Consider the following 24,773-nt stretch of genomic DNA (forward strand, 5'->3'; position numbering starts at 1 on the left):
GTGCTGACAGCTCAGAGCCTGGAGCCTGCTTCAGATTCTGTGTCTCCCTCTCTCTCTGACCCTCCCCTGTTCACATCCGGTGTGTCTCTTTCTCTCAAAAATAAACATTTAAAAAAAAAAGGAAATGCAAACTGGTGTAGCCACTGTGCAAAAGACTATAGAGGTTCCTCAAAAAATTAAAAATGTAAGTGCCATATGATCCAGTAATTTCACTACTAGGTATTTACCCAAAGAATACAGAAACACTAATTTGAATCAGTGTTTCTGTATATATCCTAATACAGGGCATAGGCACCCCTATGTTTATTGCAGTATTATTTACAGTAACCAAGACATGGAAGCAACCCAGTGTCCATCAACAGATGAATGGATAAAGATGTGGTGTACGTACACACGTGTAAACACACACACACACACACACACACACACACGAATATTACTCAGCCATAAAAACGAATGAGATCTTGGGTAGAATTTCCAACAACATGGATAGAATCTACGGGGTATGACGTTAGGTGAAATAAGTCAGGCAGAGTGAGACATTACTATATTATTTCACTTATATGTGGAGTCTAAAACAAAACAAAACAAAATGCAGAAAAAGACCCACAAATACAGAAAACAAACTGATGGTTGCCACAGGGGAGGGGGTTTAGGGGAGGAGCAAAATGATGAAGGGTAGTAAAAGTACAGGGTTCCAGTTAGGGAATGAATACAACGCAGGGATAAAAGCTACAGTATAGGGAACACAGCCAATGGGATTGTAACAGTGTTGTGTGGTGACAAATGATAGCTACACTTGTGGTAAGCATAGCATAACGTATAGACATCTTGAATCACTACAGTGTACACCTGAAACTAACACTGTGTATAAACTATACCTCAATTTAAAAAAAAATGGGCGCCTGGGTGGCTCAGTCAGGTTAAGCGTCCAACAAGCTCAGGTCATGATCTCACTGGGCTTGAGTTCAAGCCCTCCTTTGGGCTCTGTGCTGACAGCTCAAAACCTGGAGCCTGCTTTGGATTCTGTGTCTCCATCTCTCTCTGCTGCTCCCATGCTTACACTTGGTCTCTCTCAAAAAATTAATAAACATTAAAAAAATAAATAAAAAAGAAATTATTCACTCCAAACCTCACTTTACAAATAAGAAACTCATAATTTGAGCTGGGTGTAGACAGGATTTGAATAGTTAAGAAGAAAAGAGAACCTTCCAGTGAGGGAGATAATATAAGCAAAGTTTAGAGGCTGAAACAAATCAGTCAAATTCAGGGGACACAAAATAAATTCTTTTGACTTTTGTGTCAGGAGTAAGGGAGGGAGTTTCAGTAACTTAAAGAATTAAATTTCATCTTATACGCAGTGGGAAAGTAGAGTGGGTTTGAGGAACAAATGCAAATTTCTTTAAAAAGCCCAAATTGTGCACTTGTCTGGAAGCCAAGACAACAAACATAAAACAGAGCTGTAATTTCCAAAATGTTTTACCAACTGCAAATCCAATTCTAAAACAAGGTAGAGAGGAGTTAGAGATGACAATTAAAAATGGACAACAAAAGAAAATAGAAGAGAAGAATAAATGATAGATGAGGACAAAAGAATCAACAGTCACATCACTTCTTGCAGTCAAGTTCTAGAAAGAGGATCAGATGGTCCAAACAGTAAGTTTCCATGATTAAAACAGCACTTTACTCAAAGCATAATCACTGAATGTGATTTCAAACTGCAATAACTTACTACAGTGTTTCAAACTGCAATAACTTACCTCTCTAGCAGCACAATCATGAGGAGCTTCTTCTTTATTTACTTTTCCTTTTGGAAATCCCCAGCCTGATTTTGCTAGGTACCCCTGAACCAGTAGTACCTATAAAAACGAGCAGAGGTAAAAAATAAAACTTGCCTTCCTTTCCCACACTCTAAGTCAAAGGTGTTTTTCTCCTTACTTCAAGTAATTGTTATCACCAGTAATCTTATACAGCACTTGGTTTTAATATCTTCCAAAAGTCTGACTATACTACTACTAGTATGAAGAAAGGCATTCTGCCCATTTTAAACTATTTCTTCAACAATAAAGTGTCATTCTCTGCAAAAAGTCAAACAAGTATAAAATATTTGGACACAGAGTGCCGACAAAACATGCAAAATTTGGTCTTTCAGCACTAAAAGTTTATTTTCAAAGCTCAGTTCAGAACATTATATAAATAGCACATGTATTTTATTTATAAGATGAAAACAAGTGATTGCACTAAAAATCTTTTATTACACTCACATTTTCAAGTGTCTCATCAAGAATAATTGCACCATATGTTGGTACTCCCATTTTATATTCCTTCCATTCATCCAAAATTTTTTCCACATCTTCACCTTGAGGCAGCAAAAATGGACAATGACTGAAGAGTATACATAGTGTTAAGGAAGCTACTTTCTCTCTGAAAGAGCTTGAGTACTTATATATAGAAAGAACCTATTTAAATCAACTCTGAATTTTATATGAAATTACTCAAATCTTCACCTAAGTTTTGTTTCTCCTTCTTGGTTTTTCCCCCCATTTGTTTCCTCCTGAACAAGTCATTGCTAACTTCTGCATTTAGCTGGAGACAAATCAAGTAAGATTTGCATAGTCATAGTCTTAGAGAGCTCTAGGCTAACACAAATTCAGGACCATGTGAACACCTCAAACACTTATTGAGTCAAATTCACCACATCAGGAGTCAACAAATAATAAAACTGATTGCAAGAAGCAGAAGTACAGTATACATACACTGGTGAGAGGTACAAACCATCAAAACAAGTAAAAGTGGTTACCTCTGGGAAGAACTAGGGATGAAGTAAACCACCACTCGCTACTGTTGAATATCTTCACCATGTACATGTATTGAGCAGAGTAAAATATTTTTTATTAAGTAGATAAAACCTAAACCTGTAAAGTAGATGCTCAGACTTCCAATACCCCATGCTACCAAATGCCTCATCACTACAACACTATTAATCATGGAAAGTGTGGGAAAAAATATTTGTTATGATAGTTTCTCAAAACAAGGATGTCTTCTTAAGGGTCCTCAAGTTCTCTATGAAAACATATATTCTGTGTTTTTATTTTGACATTAACCTAAAAACAGGTAATATGAGCGTACTTCCAATCATTTGAATGACCACATATATCAAGCAGTACAACATGATTTCAGAGACCATAGTGGTACTACTACTACTTACTGCTATGGTCTACTAAAAACGGAGGAAAGCTAACATACAAATGATGCATAATATAGAAAGGAATATAGCCAGCATAAGACAGAAAGGAAGGTTTCATTAACAGATGTAGCAAAGAAAGGTGGTGGAAAAACTGGTAGCACAGGCACGTCAAAATACCCTCAAAGAAGCATTAAATTCACACTGTGGCAATTAGTTGATTTTTTAAAAAATCATATTAAATTCATTTTATGAAAACAATTCTGTAAGTTCTATAGCTTTATATTTAAAAACTTGTTTTGGTTTTAGAGTTGTAGTAAAAATTACAGAGGATCTAAAAGTCAACCATCTAGGGTAACACTAATCTAAAGACAGGTACTAGATTAACCTCAATATAATAAAAACTCAGTATAATCTCAGTATAATGCCTTCAATTGGGGAAGGGAGAAAAAAAGACAAAGCTTGGATATAAAATTAACCATTTCTTGAAGTCTTTCAATTCTATACAGGCCTGCTAACATTCTGGAAGGGTACTTTCTAATAATAGTCTTGCTTTATAGGTTTAGTAAAACCCCTTACATGTTTTAACATCATCACAGTTTTTTTTTTTTAATCTTAAGTATAAACTTTAAATAAATGTTTATTTCTTCCAATAAAATTTTTACCATAGAAAAACAAAAACAAGCAAGGAGGAGAAAGGACTCCAAATAGTTCTGAGAGGAGGATACTTATCTAGTTCTTCCTCTTTCTTCTCCCTACAATGTTCCTAATAACTTCAAGGTGCATCTAGCCCTAAAACAACTTAAAAAAAAAAAAAGAAAGGTTTTTGTTTTTTTTTTTTTAATAATTTTTTTTTAATGTTTTATTTATTTCTAGGAGAGAGAGAGAGAGAGAGACAGCATGAGCAGGGGAGGGTCAGAGAGAGAGGGAATCACAGACTCCGAAATAGGCTCCAGGCTCTGAGCCGGCAGCCAGCACAGAGCCCGACGCAGGGCTCGAACCCACAAACCGCGAGGTCATGACCTAAGCGAAAGTCGGACGCTTAACCGACTAAGCCACCCAGGCGCCCCCCCAAAAAAGAAAGGTTTAACAGGAGAAATTACAAATCAACTGACTTTAATTTTGGAAACTATTGACATTTTTCATTTACTCATTTTTTCTACCCAAAACCATCACAAAATGAGTTGACTGGGCCAACTATAGTTCAAGATATACTTATAACACTGAAAAGAACCTGTTAAATACTTGCTCAAGTCCACACAATTAGCAAGTAACAGTACTCAATCCAAAATGACACCCATTTCCCCACTGACAACTTTTCAGTCATCCACCTTATTTAATAGTACATAAAAGTTAATTCAATTCAAACACAGAAGTGGAAATTTAAGTACCATTTTTATTTAATGAGATAAGGTATTTCATTAAAAAAAAAAAAACCCCTGTAAGATGCACTGAAATGCATCACTTCTAATTTTTACCTAAAACTGACTACTGTCTGATTGTATTGAACCCCGAACCAAATTAGTCAGTTTTGAATTTGAGTTACTAGCCTTTACACATTACAGCTGACTACTGAACAAGGGGTATGATCTGTACAGGTCCATTTACATGCAGTTTTTTTCTAAGTACAGTATAATACCATAAATGTATTTCCTCTTCCTTATGATTCTGATAACATTTTTTTCCTCATTTACTTTATTGTGAGAATATAGTGTACAATACATGTCACATTCAAAATAGGTGTTTATTGGCTATTTTATTGGTAAGGCTTCTTGTCAACAGTAAGCTCTTCGCAATTAAGTTCTGGAGAGTCAGTTATATACAGACTTCATATTACACAGAGGTCACGGCCCCCACATTGTTCATGGGTCAACTATAGTTCTAAAAGAGGTTACACTGATTAGATAAAGTAAAAATTTGAAGCACATGTCCAATTGTAATGTATATACTTTTCTTTTTAATAATCCAGTGAAATTTTTTTTTTACATACTGTTTTCATACTAACATTTTTGCAAATATATGAAAAATCTGCTCTAGGCATAAACAGTCACTTAGACAGTTATCGCCCTCCAAAATCTTACCATTATCTTGGATGATAAAATTTCCTCACAGACAACTCATCTCAAGCTCCAGCCTCAGTTCCTTGTATCCTTGTCCTATCCATTCCCACTTCTCAGACCAATTCCCATAGCAACACTTCGGACCTTGCTATCACTAGAACTATTCCCACAATTTAGCTGAAATAAAACATCATGACCGTAACTTTCTACAGCATTCTTCCAATTACTCACATTGTATCATTCCACAATGATCTTAGACTATATTCTTTTCTCTGCATTAGCACCTCCTGGCTTTTGTTTTCTTCCCTCAACAACATGGCCCATCACTTTAATCAATCTCTTAGCAATTTCCAAAATTCCTTTGCCCCACTGTCCTCTGAATATAGCTCCCCAAGCAAAACTTCAACCAAGGAGAAAATCCAGGATGACCATTCTATACTCACCCTCCTTGGCACTTACTGAAGAAAAACCGCAAGGATATACACAGTTTATAAAGAAGACAAAGGAACAGAAAAGCTGTACAATTTGCTCAAGGTTGAATGGCAAGTGAATGGCAAAGATGTGACCCTAACCCAAGTAACCTGGCTCCAGAACTTAGACTCGATGCCCTGCAGCAGTACCCTATCATAACTTACCATACTGCACTAATAATGTTCTTTCATCTTGAAGACAGGGACCTTATCCACTTTGTGCACTACATAATGCCTGGCACGGAGTAAGCACTCACTTATTTAATAAAATCTATCACATTAGCAAGAAAGGCTTTTTCTCCATACAACTGAATTAAACTAAAAGAAAATTTTTTTGTTTTGTTTACACACATAAAAATCTTGCCCAGAACCCCAAACCATGTAAAGTTGTTCTGGTAGAACCCTAAGTCTATGCAAAATAGATCATAGAAGCAGATTTGCCTGTTTTGACCATGTTTCTGTAACTAGATTACAGCTTCTTAAAAGCCAAGTCCTTCAGGGGCGCCTGGGTGGCTCAGTTGGTTAAGCATCTGACTTCAGCTCAGGTCATGATCTCAGTTTGTGGGTTCGAGCCCCACATCAGGCTCTGTGCTGATGGCTCAGAGCCTGTTTCAGATTCTGTGTCTCCCTCTCTCTCTGTGCCTTCCCTACTCATTCTGTCTCTCAAAACTGAATAAATGCTTAAAAAATTAAAAAAAAAAAAAAGCCAAGTCCTTCATGATTTCTGCACAGAACCTATGACCAAGCCTTTAACAAAGATAGTGTTCAATAGTACTTCTATCCCCCTTTGATTCCTCATTTACTTCTCCATTATTCAATCAAACAGCCTGATCATTTCTGCCACTGAAATGTTTCTTCAGTCTTTTCTTTGTAGTCTCCCTACTACGGTTCAAGACCTTATTGCTCCGTATCTCAAATAATGTGACAGCACACCCTACGGTTTAACCAATCCTGCCAAGTAAGTCTTCTTGAATACCATCTTCAAAAGACTTGCATAATATTCCTTAGCCTTGATAAAAAATTTTAAAAGTTTTTATGGTTAATGATGTAGGACAAACAGTGTTTCATCCATTTTCTGCAGAGACCTGGGGCTGATCTTTATTTCATGGAGCTCAAGGAAAATTAAGAGAGCTGAGGACAAGGATTATTTTCATTCTTACTCCAACTCTAGCACAGTATGGTGAACTTGTGGTTACAATTCCATTTGAATACATGATTTACAGTTAAAAACAATGACCTACAGAATAAAAACCACTTTGGCCCAGGATTTAAGAATCCAGAAATCCCCACTACATACTTCCTATCCCTATCCCTACTATATCCCCATAAGAATTGTCTGTTCAGGGGCACCTGGGTGGCTCAGTTGGTTAAGCATCCGACTTTGGCTCAGGTCATGATCTCACAGTTTATGGGTTTGAGCCCCGCATCGGGCTCTGTGCTGACAGCTCAGAGCCTGGAGCCTGCTTTTGATTCTCTCTCTGACCCTCCCCTGTTCAAGTTATCTATCTCTCTCTCTCTCTCAAAAAAAAAATTAAAAAAAAAAAAAAAAAAAAAGAATTGTCTGTTCAATACAAACTAATTTACTTCACTATATCCTTTATTCTTTCCAACTCTCCAATTTTGGAACATCAATCCTTTTATCTGGAACATACTCCCCACTTCTGTCTCTTTACAAAATCCTACATTTCCTTACAAATAGAGCTTTGCCTAAGAAATCTCTGAATTTTAAAGACATTTAATATTAGGACCATTAGCAATTCACCAATTTTTTGCCTTCTAACATAGCTTCTTTTATAATCTTAAATTTTCATATGTACCTTTTAAAACTAATAAACTGATAAGCTTCCACTTATTTGTAAACAGAAAAAAAACCTTTGAAAGCAAGGACTTCTTTGTATTTGCCACAAAACTAAAAACACAGCCTTTAACATATTAAGTATTTAATAATTATTTAACAATATCCATCTCCAAAAGGTAATGACTTGATTAAAGACCATCTGGTTAAATGAACAGCAAGAACAAAGTAAAAAAGAGATCAGTTCTAGAAACAGGCTAGTTATTTCTGAAAGAGAAAATCAAATTTAATTTTAATCATCACTGCATTATTTCAAGGGGTCCTCTAGATAAAAATAAAAATAGTATTAAATTTTGTCTACTATTTTATATTGACAATTTTTAGAAATCAAGTATAATTATCTAGTAAGCTTTAAATCTCAAAGACAAGCAAAAGGAAATCTGTACTAAAATATTTTATTAGCAATAATGAAAGACAGTCATTATAGTAATAAAAAGGATATCAGCTTTAGCAAAGTCTCTTATCCCACACTGAGGTAATCCTGGTGTGTTCTGCATGTAGAAATCCAAGTAAAACCAATGGGCAAGTTCAATCTGAAAACACACTCGGATAGCATTGTCTCTTTCCTCGCTGGGAATATGCAAAATAAATCGGCTGTCAAAAAAAAAAAAAAAACATTAAAATTAACATTTACAAACCATAATGAATTTAACCTATTTAACTGCTTGCTTTAACACCCAACATAAAAAAGGGACCAAGAGCAATGCTGATCAAGGAAGGAAAATTTGGAATCAATTATCATAGGGAAGGGGAGTCTGGAAGGCAGCTATGCTCACCAGTCTACCACCAATGCTGCACAAAGAGAAGCCTGAAAAAGAAGTTTTTCAGTTATCTCACTTATAATAGCATTTTTTAAGAGGCCGTTTACCCTCTGTTAACAAGTACAAAGATAATCCTAACTAAAAGTAAAGAAAGCACGGAAACAACTTTCACTAGGATTCCTTCCTATGACTGATAATGTGTTTTTCTTTTTTTAAAAAAAAGTTTATTCTTTTTGGTGAGAGAAAGACAACGCACACACGCGAGCAGTGGAGGGACAGACAGAGAGGGAGAGAGAGAGTTCTAAGGAGGCTCCATGCCAACAATGCAGAGCCTGACTTGGGGTTCGATCCTACAACCCTGGGACCATGACCTGAGCTGAAATGAAAAACTGGACGCCCGATCGACTGAGCCACCCAGGTGCCACAGCATATAATATACAGACATATTCATTCATTCAAATAGGAAAGATGTTAGCTGCTTAACCTTCACATTTAAAGTATTACAAAAAGACAAGTAATCAACTCTGTTTAATTAACAGACTAGACTTTTCGAAGAACCTCATCTGCAGAACTTGAGCTCAAAGTAACTTTTAAAACATACATTTAAAATAACTTTTTAAAGTATACTCACTTTTTAAAATCCTAAATTATCTTTTCAAAGTACATTTGAAGGAAGGTGGGGACATATTTTATATGTACAGCATAAACATACACTATACTACATATATATGTTATCAGACAATAAACCCCTTTGTGTAAAAAGCCAGAATTTAAAACTAAGTGAATGGGGGGCACCTAGGTGGCTCAGTCAGCCCACTGGGTGGTAAAACAGGATAAACAGCACTGCAAAAAACTAATCTTTTACCTGATTTTATTTAACTTAACATATCCTTAGAACACTCTGGGTATTATTTTCTCGGTCTTTACATGACTATGACTCTGTAAATGCAATTCACAACTAAGCCATGTGGTAAACTATGATTCCTTTTTCTTTCCTGCAATCCTTTGTTCTTCTCATAATTAAAAAATGTCTTATTGAATTTACTTCATTTTCTCTATCATCGCTCTAATTCAACCTTCCACTATTTTCCTAAATTCTCAGATGTTAATTCAGACACACGAGTTTCATCTCCAAAACAATCCTTGAGCCCTCTCATCTGTTCCAATCGGCTGCTTGTCATATACAGCGGATACACATCTATCATCCTACTCTGTCCTCTTACTAGCATCCTATGGTTCCCCATGCCTCTATCTTACAGAGTCCAGGTTTCCTGTATCCTGTCTTTCTCCTCAATTTTCTTTCTTCTTTTCATAAAGTATACCCTCCCAAACCTTCTGAAGGAAGGATGCAAGGGGGATTAAGTACTCAGATACTGTACATCTGAAAATATTGTTATCCTCAGAATTGACAAAGTGGATAAAGAATTCTAGGTTGGAAATCATTTTCTTTCACAATTTTAAAGACAGTGCTGTCCTCCACCTGCCTCCAATCTTGATGTTGAGAACTGAAACATTTCAGATTTCTTTGATGTATTTTTTTCAGTCTGGAAGCTTCTAGGTTCTTCTTTATGTCTACAGTGTTATGAAATTTCCCAGTTGTCTATTTTTCATCTAATGCGTTGGCCAATAAATGGACCTTGCCTATTTGGAAACACATCCCTCAGTGCTGAATGGACCTCATGGACTGATCCTCATGATTCTTTACTCTCCTCTGGTATTTCCTACCTCTTGATTCCTCCCCCACCCCCACCCCAATCTTCTGAGAAACATTCTTAACTCTATCTTGCAAACCATCTATTAAGATTCTTTTATCTGCTCTCACATTTATTTAATTTCCAAATGCTATCTTTAATTGTTTAAATTATGCTTAAGATTATCCTGTTATTCCATGATTGTAAAAATCTACCTAAGGACATCAATATGGTTTAAGTTTTCTTCTATCAGCATAGTTTGATTGTTCCCAGTTGCTTTTTTCTTTTAACTTTAAGCTCTACCTTTTAATGTTAAGAAGCCTATTTCAGATATTCATATTTAAGGAAAAGGCCACAAAACTATTTAGGAGGCTTGTCAAACTATAAGGCACCATTTAAGGTAAGTGATCACGCTGAGCCATTTAATTGAGGAACCACTAATGTCAGTGTCATTAGATCTTTCCTCATGAGCTAGTCAGATTCACCTAAAAAATTTCCCAATCGCGGGGCGCCTGGGTGGCTCAGTCAGTTAAGCGTCCGACTTTGGCTCAGGTCATGATCTTGTAGTCCAAGGGTTCGAGCTCCGCATCAGGCTCTGTGCTGACAGCTCAGAGCCTGGAGCCTGTTTCGGATTCTGTGTCTCCCTCTATCTCTGCTCATGCTCTGTCTCAAAAATAAATAAATGTTAAAAAAAGTTTTTTTTTAAAAGAATCTCCCAATCTCAGACTTGGAAAGTAAAGGACAAGCTGCCACATTTTAGGAGCAGAAAAGAAAAATAAGGGCCTTGGGGATATATATATATATAAATATGTATATATGTACATAGGACATATAAATTCAGTTCTGTCATTTTTCAACATTCTCATTTTAGAATAGATTGGTACTATTATAGTACTCTCATTCAGGTCTATTAAGTCTGCTAAGTCATGTACAGTATTCCTTTTTGCATTATAGTTCCCAAATTTTGTTGCTGATCCTTTAACCCATTCTTCCTTTCCTATGGCTTTATGTACTTAAAATTTTTTTAACTTTATTCTTTTAGTGGAGTAGATGTCTATGTACAACCTACTATCTTTAAATAGAAATTTTCATTTCTAGTAAAGCTTTTAAACACTAACCACAACCTAAAATGTGGCAAAAAAAAAAAAAAAAAAAAAAGTGCATGGGACAAAGAAATCCAATCTCATTCCCATCCCAAACCAGAAAAGCCCTAAGTGAAGAAAGGTCAATTGGAAAAGGGAGTAAGAAAGAGGACTTAAAAATAAACAGAAGAAACACACCAGGACACCTCACTGAATGTGGAGCCTGCTTAAGATTCTCTTTCTCTCTCCCTCTGCCCCTCTCCTCACCTCTCTCTTAAAAAAGACCTGAATGTTAAAAAAAAAAAAAAAAGTTATGGGGCGCCTGGGTGGCTTAGTCGGTTAAGCGTCCGACTTTCGCTTAGGTCATGATCTCGCGGTTCATGGGTTCGAACCCCGCGTCGGGCTCTGTGCTGACTGCCAGCTCAGAGCCTGGAGCCTGTTTCAGTCTGTGACTCCCTCTCTCTCTGACCCTCCCCTGCTCACGCTGTCTCTCTCTCTCTCTCTCCTAGAAATAAATAAAAAATATTAAAAAAAAAAAAATTAGAAAGGGCACCTGGGTGGCTTAGTGGGTTAAGTGTCTAATTCCTGACTTCAGCTGAGGTCACTACTTCACAGTTCATGGATTAAAGCCTCAGGTAAAGAACCCCAGTTCAGGGGGAGAGAGGAAGGCGGGTGATGGGCATGGAGGGACTTGTGGGGATGAGCACTGGGTGTTATACGGAAACCAACTTGACAATAAACTATTAAAGAAAAAAAAAAATCCCAGTTCAGAGCCTGCTTGGGATTTTTCTCTCCCCCACCCCTACCCCGCTTGCTACCGCATGCACATTCTCTCTCAAAATAAATAAGCTTAAAAAAAAAAGATTAGATGATGCAGGAGCAGCAACTTGAAATACAGAGTAATGGAAAGTACTCAAATTGGACAGTAAAAAGAAAAAAAGAGGATAGGTTATGAGATCTCTTGGATAAATAACATCAATTAAACAAACATTTGCATTAGAGGAGTCCCAAAAGGAAAGATGTACCCAAAGAGTTCTATACCATGACACACAGTAACTAAAATGTCAAAGATTTAAAATAAAAAAAATTTAAGAACAGAAAGAGAGAAGCAAATAGTTAGGTAAAAAGGAAATCCCACAAAGCTATCAGTTAATTTTTCAGCAAAAATTTTGCAGGCCAAAATGAGTGGCAGGATATATTCAAAATGCTGAAAGGAAAGAACTGCAAACAAGAATGATCTACTCAGCAAGATTACCATTCAGAACTGAAGAGGAGATAAACATTACCTACACAAAAGTGAAAGGAGTTCATCACCACTAAACTAGGCTTAATGAATGTTAAAGGGACTTCTTTAAGTGGAAAAGAAAAAGCTATATTTAAAAGAAAATTATGAATGAAAAAATTTTCATGAATAAAGGCAAATATACAGTAAGGAGAGTAGAGCAATTATAAAGCTAGTATGAAGGTTCAAAGACAGAAATAGTCAAATCAGTTATATCTAAATGATTAGTTAAGGGGACTCACAAAAAGAAGTAAAATATGACAACATATACATAAAACATGGAGGAGTGGTAAAAATAAAATTCTTTTAGAATGTGTTCAAATTTAAGTAACCAGCAACTTAATATATATAGACTGCTATATATTTAAGATGTTATATATGATCTCACGGTAACTTCAAACAAAAAACCTATAATAGATACACAAAAAATAAGAAGAAAGCAAACCAAGTACAACAGCAAAGAACTCATCAATACAAGAGCAAGAGAAGAAAACAAACAGACAAGAACTATATAACCGGAAAACAACAGCATGGCAATAATCACACACCTATTGATAATTACTTTAAATGTAAATGGTCCAAATGCTTCAAACAAAAGACACAGGGTGACAGAATGGACAAATAACAAGTCTTTAGAAAAGACTCACTTCAGACCTAAAGACACATACAGACTGAGTGATGAGATGGAAAAAGGTACTCCAAGCAGATGGAAGCAGCAAAATAATAATAAAAATAAAAAAACAAGAAACAAAACAACAAAACAAAACACCATCAGAGCAGCAATACTTATGTTAGACAAAAGAGACCTCAAAACAAATACTGTAACAAGAAACAAAGAAGGGAATTACTTAATGATAAAAGGATCAATACAAAAAAAGGATTTAACAGTTCTAAATATCCACGTACCCAATCCTGGAGCACCTAAATACATAAAACGATTATTAACAGATATACAGAAAGAAACTGACAGTAATACAATAATAGCAGGAGATCTAAACACCCCACTTAACATCAACTGATAGATCATCCAGGCAAAGAAAATCAGTAAGGAAACAGATCTTTGACACATTAGACCAAATGTACTTAACAGATATATACAGATATTCCATACTGAAACAACAGAATACACATTCTTTTCAAGTACACATGAAACATTCCCTAGGATGGATCTCACATTAGACTACAAAACAAGTGTCAGTAAATTTAAGAAGACTGAAATCGTATCATGCATTTTTTTCCAACCACAACAGGATAAAACTAGCTCAATTATAAGGAATAAAAAACCAAACACATGGGAACTAAACAACATGCTACTAAACAACCAATAGGTAAATGAAATTAAAGGGGAAATTTAAAAATACATGGAGACGAATGACCGTGAAAACACAACAGTCCAAAATCTTTGGGATGCAGCAAAAGTAGCTCTAAGAAGGAAATTTATAGCAATACAGGTCTGCCTCAAGAAATAAGAAAAATCTCAAGCAATCTTACACCTAAAGAAACTAAAGAAAGCCCAAAGTAAGTAGAAAAAAGGAAATAATAAATATCAGAGCAGTAATAAATGATATAGAAAATAAAAACAGAAAACAGAAAAGATCAATGAAACCAAGAGCTGGTTCTTTGAAAAGATAAACAATGATAAACATTTAGCTAGACTCATCAAGAGGAAAAAAAAAAAAAGACCCAAGGAAATTACATCAGAAAAAAAAGAAAAGAACAAACACCACAGAAATACAAACGATTGTGAGACTACTATAAAAAATTATATGCGAAAAAACTGGACAACCTAGAAGTGGATAAATTCCTAGAAACATACAATCTTCTAGAAGTGAATCAGGACGAAATAGGAAATTTGAATAGATTTGATTCCTAGTAACAAAACTGAATCAGTAATCAACTGAATCAACTCCCCAACAAACAAAAGTCCAGGACCAGATGGATTCTGGTGAGTGAAATGCAAGTGATATGCCACCAAGCATTTAAAGGGTTAATACCTATCGCCTCAAACTATTCCAAAAAGGAAAACTTCCAAGTACATTCTCTGAGGCCAGCATTACACTGATACCAAAGACAGACAAAGACACTACAAAAGAAAACTACAGGCCGATATCCCTTATAAACACTACTGTAAAAATCCTCAACATTAGTAAATTGCATGCAACAATATTTTAAAAGGATCAGTCACTACTATCAATTGAGATTTATTCCTGGGATGCCAGGATGGGTCAATATACACAAATCAATAAAGATACACATTAATAAAATGAATAAAAATCATACGCTCATCTCAACAGATGCAAAAAAAAAAAATTGGCAAAATTGAACATCCACATCTAGTTTTATACTGACCGACTTCAGCTCAGATCATGATCTTGTGGTTCATGAGTTCGAGCCCCATCGGATTCTGTGCTGACAGCTCAGAGCCCAAGGTCTGCTTCAGATGCTGTGTCTCCCTCTCTCTCTGCCCCTCCCCTGCTTGCACGCTCTCTCTCAAAAATAAATAAAATATTAAATTAAAAACTCTCACAACGGTGGGTTTAGAAAAAGCATACCATAACATTAAAAGGCCATATATAACAAACCCACAGCTAACATCATATTCAATAATGAAAAACTGACATTTTCTTCTAGTATGAGGTACACAAGACAAGGATATGTCCATTCTTGCCACTTACTCAACAGACTACTGGAAGGGTTAGCTGCAGCAGAGAAGAGAAAGAAATAAAAAAGGATCAAAATCGGTAAGGAAGAAGTAAAACTATTACTATGTGTGGATATGATACTATACACAAAAAACTGTAAAGATTCCGCACACAAAAAACCTACTAGAATAAATGAATTCAGCAAAGTTACAGACCACAAAATTAACATACAGAAATCCGTTGCATTTCTATACACCAATAGTGAAACAGAGTAACACACAATCTCAATTACAACTGCACTAAAAAAAGAATAAAATATCTAGGAATAAACTTAACCAAGGAGGTAAAAGACCTATACTCTGAAAAACTATGAAACAATGATGAAAAAATTAAAGACAACACAAACGGAAAGACATTCCATACTCATGGATTATAAGACTATTGTTAAAATGTCCATACTACCCAAAGCAATCTACAGATTTAATGCAATTCCTATCAAAATACCAATAGCATTTTTCACAGAAGTAGAACAAATTTATATGGAACCACAAAAGACCCCAAATACCCAAAGCTTTCTTGATAAAGAACAAAGATGGAGGTATCACAATCCCAGATTTCAAGATATATCACAAGGCTAATATCAAAATAGTGCAGTACTGGGGTGTCTGGGGGCTAAGTTGGTTGAGCATCTGATTATTGATTTCTGTTCACAACATGATCCCAGGGTTACGGTTTGGGATTCTCTCTCTCTCCTGTCCCTCTCCCCTACTCGCACTATGGTACCAGCACAAAAACAGACACATAGATCAATGGAACAGAGAGCCCAGAAATAAACCCACATTTATGTGGTCAATTAATCTAACAAAAAAGGATCCAAGAACATATACAGGGAAAAGAAAGTCTCTTTAATAAATGGTGCAGAAAAAACTGGACATCCAAATGCAAAAGAATGAAACTGGACCACTTTCTAACACCACACACAAAAATAAACTCAAAATGGACTAAAGATCTAAACGTAAAACATGAAACCATAAAACTCCTGGAAGAAAACATGGGCAGTAATTTCTCTGCCATCGAACTTAGCAACATTTTTCTGGGTATGTCTGTTCAGGCAAGAAAACAAAAGTAAAAAATAAACCATTACGAATATACCAAAATAAAAAGCTTTAGCAAAGCAAAGGAAACCATCAACAAAACGACAATGCAACCAATGAATGGAAGAAGATATTCCCAAATGATACATCCAATAAAAGGTTACTATACAAAATATATAAAGAACTTACACAACTCAATATTAAAAAACAAATAATCCGATTAAAAAGTGGCAGAGGACTTGAATAAGTATTTTTCCAAAGACCTACAGATGGCAAAAAGACACATGAAAAGATGCTCAACATCACTCATTATCAGGCAAACGCAAATCTAAGCCATAATGAGATATCATCTCATACCTGAGATAGTATGAGATACCACAATGGCCAAAATCGAAGGACAAAAAATAACAAGTGATGCCAAGGAAAAAAGAAACCTGCATGCACTGATGGTGGGAATTTAAATTGATGCAGCCACTGTGGAAAACAGTATGAACAGTTCTCAGAAAATTAAAAAACAGAAATATCATATGATCTGATAATTCCACTACCAGGTATTAACCCAAAGAAAACAAAACACTAATGCAAGAAGATATACACACCCCTATGTTTATTATAGCATTATTTACAATAGCCAAGATACAGAAACCACCTTAAGTGTCCATCAATAGACGAATGGATAAGATAGATAGATAAATATAGATACATATACACACACATACACATATACACAGTGGAGTATCACTGAGCCATAAAAAAGAATGAGAACTTGCCATTGATGTGAACATGGATGGACCTAAAGAGTATTATCTTAAGTGAAATGTCAGAGAAAGACACATACCAAATGATTTCACTCGTGTGATATCTAAAAACAAACAATGAAGAAACAAAACAGAAACAGACCCATAAATACAGAGAACAAACTGATGGTCAGAGGAGAGGATTATCAGGCAAATGCAAAAAAGAGGATTATGGTCAGATTATAAGGATGGGCAAAATGGGTGTGAATGGAGTGGAAGATATGCACCTCCAATTTAGAAAGAGTCCATCACAGAGATGAAAGGTGCAGTATAGGGAATACGGTCAATGGTATTTTAATAGCACTGTATGGTGACAGATGGCAGTTATACTTGGGAGCACAGCATAACAGAACTCCCAAATCACTTACCACTGTACATTTGAAACTAATGTAACATTATGTCATATACTTCAATTTTTAAAAAGGCAGAAGGGAACAGCAAGATCTACTTAAGTAATAGAGCAGTGTTTACTCTTCTTCCACTCCTTTGAGTCAGGAATTTCTCCTACAAGAGTAGGGGAAGGGGGAAGAATACCCAAGGCTCTTTCCTAACTTTAAAAAATAAAATCTTTTTTTTAATTTTTTAATGTTTTATTTATTTCTGAGAGACAGAGAGGCAGTGTGATCAGGGGAGGGTCAGAGAGAGAGGGAGACACAGAATCCGAAGCAGGCTCCAGGCTCTGAGCTAGCAGTCAGCACAGAGCCCGATGCGGGGCTCGAACCCACACGCTGTGAGATCATGACCTGAGCCAAAGTTGGACGCCCAACCAACTGAGCCACCCAGGTGCGCCCTCCCCCCCCAAAATTTTTTTTAATGTTTTATTTATTTCTGAGAGACAGAGAGGCAGTGTGATCAGGGGAGGGTCAGAGAGAGAGGGAGACACAGAATCCGAAGCAGGCTCCAGGCTCTGAGCTAGCAGTCAGCACAGAGCCCGATGCGGGGCTCGAACCCACACGCTGTGAGATCATGACCTGAGCCAAAGTTGGACACTTAGCCGACTGAGCCAACCAGGCGCCCCTTTCCTAACTTTAGCAGATAGGTTTGGGTGATAGCAACCCAAAGCAAAACTCCCACACACTGGCTTAAGGATCCCCAGTGTAAGATCTGGCACCCTATCTAGTCACATAAAAGAGAAGCCTATCTGTCAATAAATAAGCTCCTACACACCCTCATCTTAAATAAGAAACAGCAACAAAATCAGCCAACATCTAAGGAAAATCTGGGGCATGACAGAAAAAACTGTATTAAAAATCTGGCCCATCGAAGTGGCTCAGTCAGTTAAGTGTCTTGAATCTCAGCTCAGGTCCTGATCTCAGTCAGGGTCAAGAGTTCAGGCCCTGCACTCGGCTCCACACTGGGTATGCAACCTACTTTAAAAAAATTAAAAAACGGCCCTGAAGAAAAGACAGTGTTGAAATTATCTCCTAAAACCTTGGTACCCAGAGCGTGGACCCCAGACCACCTGAGAACATATCCGTGAGAAGAGAAACTGGCATTTTAGTCCTATAAGGATTCAGAAATTACCTCCCAATGAACCCCTCAAAGGACATTACTTTTGAATGTGCAACAGCAAAATTAAGAATGAAAACCAAGAAAGCATAAAACATGAGATTTAAGACATAATAAATACAACCTGGGAGAGCCATAAGAGGCAATTCTAGTAGGCCAGTTGTTTGGCAAATCTAGGGAACAATCAGTCCAGATTAGACTAGAAGGGTAGAGGTGTCCAAAAGGGTACTCTTCCGGAATAAAGAATTTGGTAGAAGAGACAGTATGATTAAAGGTAAGACCGAGGACATAATAAAGGAAGAGAGAGGGATGGAGGGGAGGAAGTTATTTTGGTTGTGTTGGGGAAGAGAGGCAAATGTACAAGAGAATCATAGTCCAAATATGAAGCAAAAAAAACAAAAGTAGAACAAAAAGACAAAGAAAAGGGGGAAAAAAGAACTTCAAGAAAAGCCAGAGGGGCAACTGGCTGGCTCACTCAGTGCAGAGTGCGACTCCTGATCTAAGGTAAGTTCAAGCCCCACACTGGGTGTAGAGATTACTCAAAAATAAAATCATAAATAAATAAATAAATAAATAAGGAATAACCAGAAACAATGAGGGGATTATGAAGACAGTATATGCTTCTCTCTCCAAAAGAAAAAAACTATAAAAAGCAGCATCATTTTGATCAATTAGTAGGATGTCAGAAAGGAGAATTCATTCTGGCATTCCCTTTCAACACCCTTAACAAAAGGATCGACTATGGATGAAGGGAAAAGCATAATTCTAGCCATTGTAATGCAGCCTCTACCATAAAAAATCTGCACATAGTGATTCCATGTAACAAATACTATTATTCTTGTTCAGCTTTTGCAGTCAACCAACAGTAAAAAGTACAATAGCCCTCATAAGGTTACAAAATAGAATGTAGATATTGCCTGATAGTCTAAACCCTTCCCTAATATCTACCAAGGTGAACTAAATCCTCAATGTTGATAAAGTTGATAAAGCAAGAAACTGGTGCAAGTATATTTTAAAATAATGAATTATCTACCAGAAGAGTTTAACACAAAACAGCTAAAAACCTGGGGCGCAGAACTCAGATTAAAAGGGGTAGGGCAGGAGACTGTTGCTTTGTATTATAACTTCACCTGTACTCGCTTTTTTTTTTTTTTAACCTTACACATGAGTACATCTTTTTAACAGCTAAAAGCAGACTTCTTTAAGAAACCTTAGGGGCACTAGCCTGGCTCAGTTGGTTAAGCATCCAACTCTCAATTTCTGCTCAGGTCATCTCAGTTTGTAGGATCGAGCCCCTCATCGGTCTGGTGCTGACAGTGCAATGCCTGCTTGCGATTCTCTCTCCCTCTCTGCAACTCGTTCTCTCTCTCTAAATACATACTTTTTTTCTTAAAAAGAAACTTTTTAAGACAAAGGAAACTTTAATACATGAAAATTAACACTTTGATAATTTCATTCTGTAAATGTTTTTCCTGTTTTGTTTTTTTAAAAATTTTTTAAATGTTTTATTTCTGAGAGAGAGAGAGAGAGAGAGAGAGAGAGAGAAACAGCATGAGCAGGGAAGGTCAGAGAGAGGGAGATACAGAATCTGAAACAGGCTCCAGGCTCTAAGGTAGCTGTCAGCACAGAGCCCGACATGGGGCTCGAACCCATGAACCATGAGATCATGACCTGAGCTGAAGTCAAATGACTGACGGAGCCACTCAGGTGCCCCTCCTCTGTTTTAAAGATTTAAAATTGTGTGCAGGGGCCCCTGGCTAGCTCAGTGGGAGGAGCATGTGACTCTTGATCTTGGGGTCATGAGTTCAAGCCCCACACTGGGAGAGAAGAGATAAAATATAAAATAAAAACATGTTATATATACCTAGTATACAGTATATTATAATATACAGCAATAGCTGAAATAAAATGTTTTCCACAGTAATTACGGGAAAAAGTTCTCCACCTCACAAAATGTCATCTTTTCAATTTTCCTACAAATAGAACAGTAGCAGAACTACAATTAGTACAAAACTGTTGTAGTAGAATTGAACGCTAAAATGGCAAGCTGAAGATGAGCACAAATTATTTGATTAGCTTACACAATCACTAAAATAGCAGCAACATTAGCTGCCAGAAAATACCTTTCTCCTTTTAACACAAGAGTGGCCTCACCATTTAATTCTTAAAGAGGCTCTAAAAAAAACCTCCAAGCATTTCTTTAAAACAGAAACAACTTAAGCTGTAGTTTTCAGTTTTTACTTGAAAAACGTTGTTTTCAAGCCTTTAGTAAGCTAATGTAAATGGTATTGAAAATGGTACTGAAAAATTCTTTGACTTTTAATGTCAAATGCACTTTTAATGGTGCAACAGAGGCAAATAACACCATAAAAGGGGCAGATCTACTTTTCACATACACGTTTACTAGAATGTCACTAGAAAATTTTAGACAACAGCTTTTCCTTCCTCTCCTCTTTCATTCTACCTAGAGATAACCAGTATTATCGGTTTGGTTGATTCTCCCAGACTTTTCTTGTGCATACACACACACAAATATACACAAGACATTAAAAAATTTATTTTAAAAAAGTTATCAAATGAGTAAGTGTTATGCTCAAAAGGATACTGTATACACCATTTCAAGATGCAAATATTTTTCCTCAGTTTACTGTTTGCCTTAGGAATTTCTAATGACTGCCTAGTATCCCAGTAAATGAAATGTTGCATATGAAATCACTGGGAAGATAACATTCCACGTCCTAGGTTATAAGCAGCCTAACGGTTACAAAGTCGTATCTTGAAAATGTGAAGTCTCTTGCTCTAATTTTTCACATCAAAATCAATCTCTACGTTTCTCCAAAAGTTGTTAATATATGGTCAATGATTTAAGTGGGCAAGATTAGCAGGAATATGTAATTTATCAAAAATTGATAACAAAACAAAAAAACTCTTAAATATACTAATAATAAACAGTATAATTGGGGAAAATATACATGGGAGTAAAAACAAGAGTCAAGATCAAACTCATCAATAAAGAGATACTTAAAACAGCAAACGAGTGCAGAAAAATTAAACTTTTTCCACTTAAGCTTCATGTTTATAGAAATTAAACATAAATCCTAAGTGTAAATTTGTCTCTAAAAAAAGTCCCAAGTCAAAAAATCCTGAATTGTTAACATTAAACATCTTTAATCAACAAAAATATTAAAATATTAACTTTAAAATGTCATTGTTTTTAAAATTCAAAGTATAATCCTCATTTATATAACCAAAACACAGTAATTCCAAAAAAAATTACTCTCATTTCTTGAAGAAGAAAAAAAGTTACTCTATTCCAAAAGATCTGTATAAAACTGCTTAAATACACTCACTGGAAAATCAAGTAATAATCTTTAGCACTCATCAGATGTTTAACATATTGTTTACAAAACACAACAATTATTTGTAATTATATTTAATCCTCTGTAGTATCCAAAATAAGCCCATACTAGTAGAAAGATTACTTTAGATGCCTGTAAAAAGTGTAAGATTACCCATCTTTTTCTTTAAAGTGTATCCCTATTAATCCCTAATTATTGCTCACCTTTTCAAATACATACTCATTTTCTTTTCTAACTAGAAAACACATCCTTTAAAAAAATCTTGGAAACATCAACAAGAAAATAAATATAAATCGTAATCTCACTTCTCGTACATGTTCGTCCATTTATCTACACACACACACATCAAATCTTTTTTAAATGTTTATTTATGAGAGAGCCGAGTGGGGGAAGAAGAGAGGGAGACACAGAATCAGAAGCAGGCTCCAAGCTCTGAGGGGTCAGCACAGAGCCTTCCAGGGGCTGGAACCCACTAACCGTGAGATCATGACCTGAGCAGAAGTCGGAGGCTTAACTAACTGAGCCACTCAGGCACCCCTCAAATCTCTTTTGTTCTTATGAAATTTGGGATAATAGGAAGTAAGCACATTTTAAGTGGTTCATTTGAATTGATTGCATTCCAAAAATTATAATCGTACCATCACGAAAGAAGTAGTGACATTTTTATTAGCTGCAAAATTAGTCTATTTACTTACCTACATGTACTTCTGTGAGGTTTAAAATGTTAGATTTGACTTTCTGTAAGGCCTACCTGGCACAGGAGAAAGCACAGGCAATGATCGTAGAGAAAATGGCTTAGGTTTCAAATCTTGATTTTCTGAATTACAAGAAATGTGACCTTGTGGAAATTACAAATCGAGTCTGTCAGATGAAAATGGAAAGAACTGCACCTACCAGAGTTGCTTCCAGGATTAAATAAAATGATATATGAGAAAGGAGCACCCAGTGCCTGGCACACAACAGTACCTCCACAAGTGTGTTCGTTCCTTCCCATTTAAAAAAAAAGAAAAAAAGCGTGAATGTGACACAACTATTAAAAGTCAGACTTCTAGGCATAAATACAGGAAATACACTTGAAAAGGCGTTTTGGGGATTTTTTTTATCAGAGCCTTTTAACCATTTGTAATTAACGTTATTTCACAATCCACTGAGCCGGCGACAACTCAGGGTATGAAAAATTTTACTTAGGGAAAAGAAAATATTTTAAGACCATTTTACAATTTTCCCTATCTGAAATCATAGCTAACAAGAGGAAGAATGTAAAAAATTTCTCTTGTAAGAGTATACATGAGTTAAAATCCTCCGGTTGAGAATCTCCTTTAAAGAAAATTAAAGGATGAAAAGAAAAGCAACTCTAGACTTTTTTCCCCCCTTCCAATGCTAAGTCTGGGGATAAACAAGGGAGTAATTATTTATAGCAATTTAGAAAATGCCAGGGACGTGGAAGAACACACGAACGAAAGGGTAAGTTTGCAACCGCTCCCTGCGTAGGTCCGGGGGCGTGGACGCAGATTCAAAATCTTGGGGTCTTTCGACTGAATTGAGGAATGAGATGGCGGGGGGGGGGGACGGTTCTATAAAAGTCAGAAGAAGAAAAAAACAATGGGAGGGGGAAGAGGCGGCCGAAAAATGCTCAAGACCCAGACTTTGGCGCAACGGCTTCACTTGCAGGAAAGCAAGAGTTAGGAACTAAGAAAATGAGGAAATTCCGGTGCTCCGCAAGGAAGGACGGAGGGGCCGTGAGAAACCGGGAGGCTACGGCTGAAAGACAGGGTGGTGTCGTGGGAGAGAAAGGTCGACCCGGGAAAGAGAGCGGCTGCGGGACCGGAAAGCGAGAACAAGGATGTAGGTGGGGGGGAGGAGGCGCGGAGGCCTCCGGGGTCGACCAACGTGACAGAAAACGAGGAGGGGAGGCAGGGGGCCGTGGCAGCGCGGGGCGACGTGGTACCTGCAGAGATCGTCCAGGACGCTGCCGGGAATCTCCACCCGTTTGGTCTCCATGATGAGGACCCACAGCAGGAGCAGTGCATCCCGGCTCCGCGCGGCCGGGGACCGAGGGTACGGCACAGAAACTCCGGCTCGCCGGAAAGCGGGCAGTGGCGGCGGCAGCGGCGACTCCAGCAAAGAGAGGGGGAAGGGGCGGGACCCGCTCACTTCCGTCCCGCTCCCTCAGCCCTGAACCCAGAGCTTGGGCCAGAGCGCGGGGCGGAGCCCCGGGAGTCACGCCCCTGCCCTGCTTGAAAGGCCCAATGGGAAGCTGGAGAATCGGGAGGCTGAGTAAGCTAAGCCAATGAAATATTTGTTTATTGGTCTGTCGTCTCCAATCCGTCTTCAAGCTGCTCAGTTGCTACTAAGAAAACCAACTTCCCGCCGCCAGTGATTGAGCCCTGGGGTGGCTACGCGCATGCGCACTATGCCTACTTTGCTCTGTAGGAAGTCCCGAGGAAGGAGTCAGAGCTTGCTGGTAGACTCGGAGACCATCAGACAGCCTAGGGTTCGGCGTGAATGTTCTCTTGGTGACCAAGCAGGCGCTCGCGCCTCTGCCGGGCAGACCCCGATGGCGCATCCTGCGCAGGCGTGCACTTGCAATTCTGTCACCAAGTATCCTGCACAAACACTCGATGTCGTCCCATCACCTGCAGGCCAAGGACTGTGCCTCTAACTACAAACACCGGTCATCTTTTATGTGTATGCGGTGGCTTACCTCTGCCTTTCCTCAGAGGACCCAGACAAATACTTTATCCTACTATCTGACCCCTAATGAGATCTGAGAAAATACTGATTGACCTGAACTTGGGAATATTCATTCTACCTCCTACACACACCACTCCAACCAACTAGCCCTCGCTGATTCCTCATCTTGCTTAACGGAGCCCAATCCACTTAGGATCTTGCGGAAAAATCTAGATTCATCCTTCTTTAGCTTTCTTCTTTTACATCAGACTCACAGGGCCCCTCCACATACACCATTCACAACTTAATTCATT

At 37.3% G+C, this 24,773-nt stretch overlaps 1 protein-coding gene across 1 annotated transcript in view; it reads right to left on the minus strand.

The window, feature by feature from the left end:
- The window catches only part of DCP2 (decapping mRNA 2), a 48,228-nt gene extending 24,240 nt beyond the window's left edge, over window positions 1–23,988 (minus strand). The window contains exons 1-4 of the mRNA XM_039239745.1: window positions 23,735–23,988; window positions 8,012–8,163; window positions 2,265–2,392; window positions 1,761–1,859 (exon numbers count right to left, since the gene is read on the minus strand). Coding sequence (XP_039095676.1) covers window positions 1,761–1,859; window positions 2,265–2,392; window positions 8,012–8,163; window positions 23,735–23,787 — 432 coding nt within the window. The 5' untranslated portion in view covers window positions 23,788–23,988. The remainder of the gene's footprint in view (window positions 1–1,760; window positions 1,860–2,264; window positions 2,393–8,011; window positions 8,164–23,734) is intronic.
- Window positions 23,989–24,773: the final 785 nt, after the last annotated feature.

This window comes from Hyaena hyaena, unplaced genomic scaffold (genome assembly GCF_003009895.1).
Source record: "Hyaena hyaena isolate Hyena2069 unplaced genomic scaffold, ASM300989v1 scaffold_160, whole genome shotgun sequence".
NCBI classification, from domain to species: domain Eukaryota; kingdom Metazoa; phylum Chordata; class Mammalia; order Carnivora; family Hyaenidae; genus Hyaena; species Hyaena hyaena.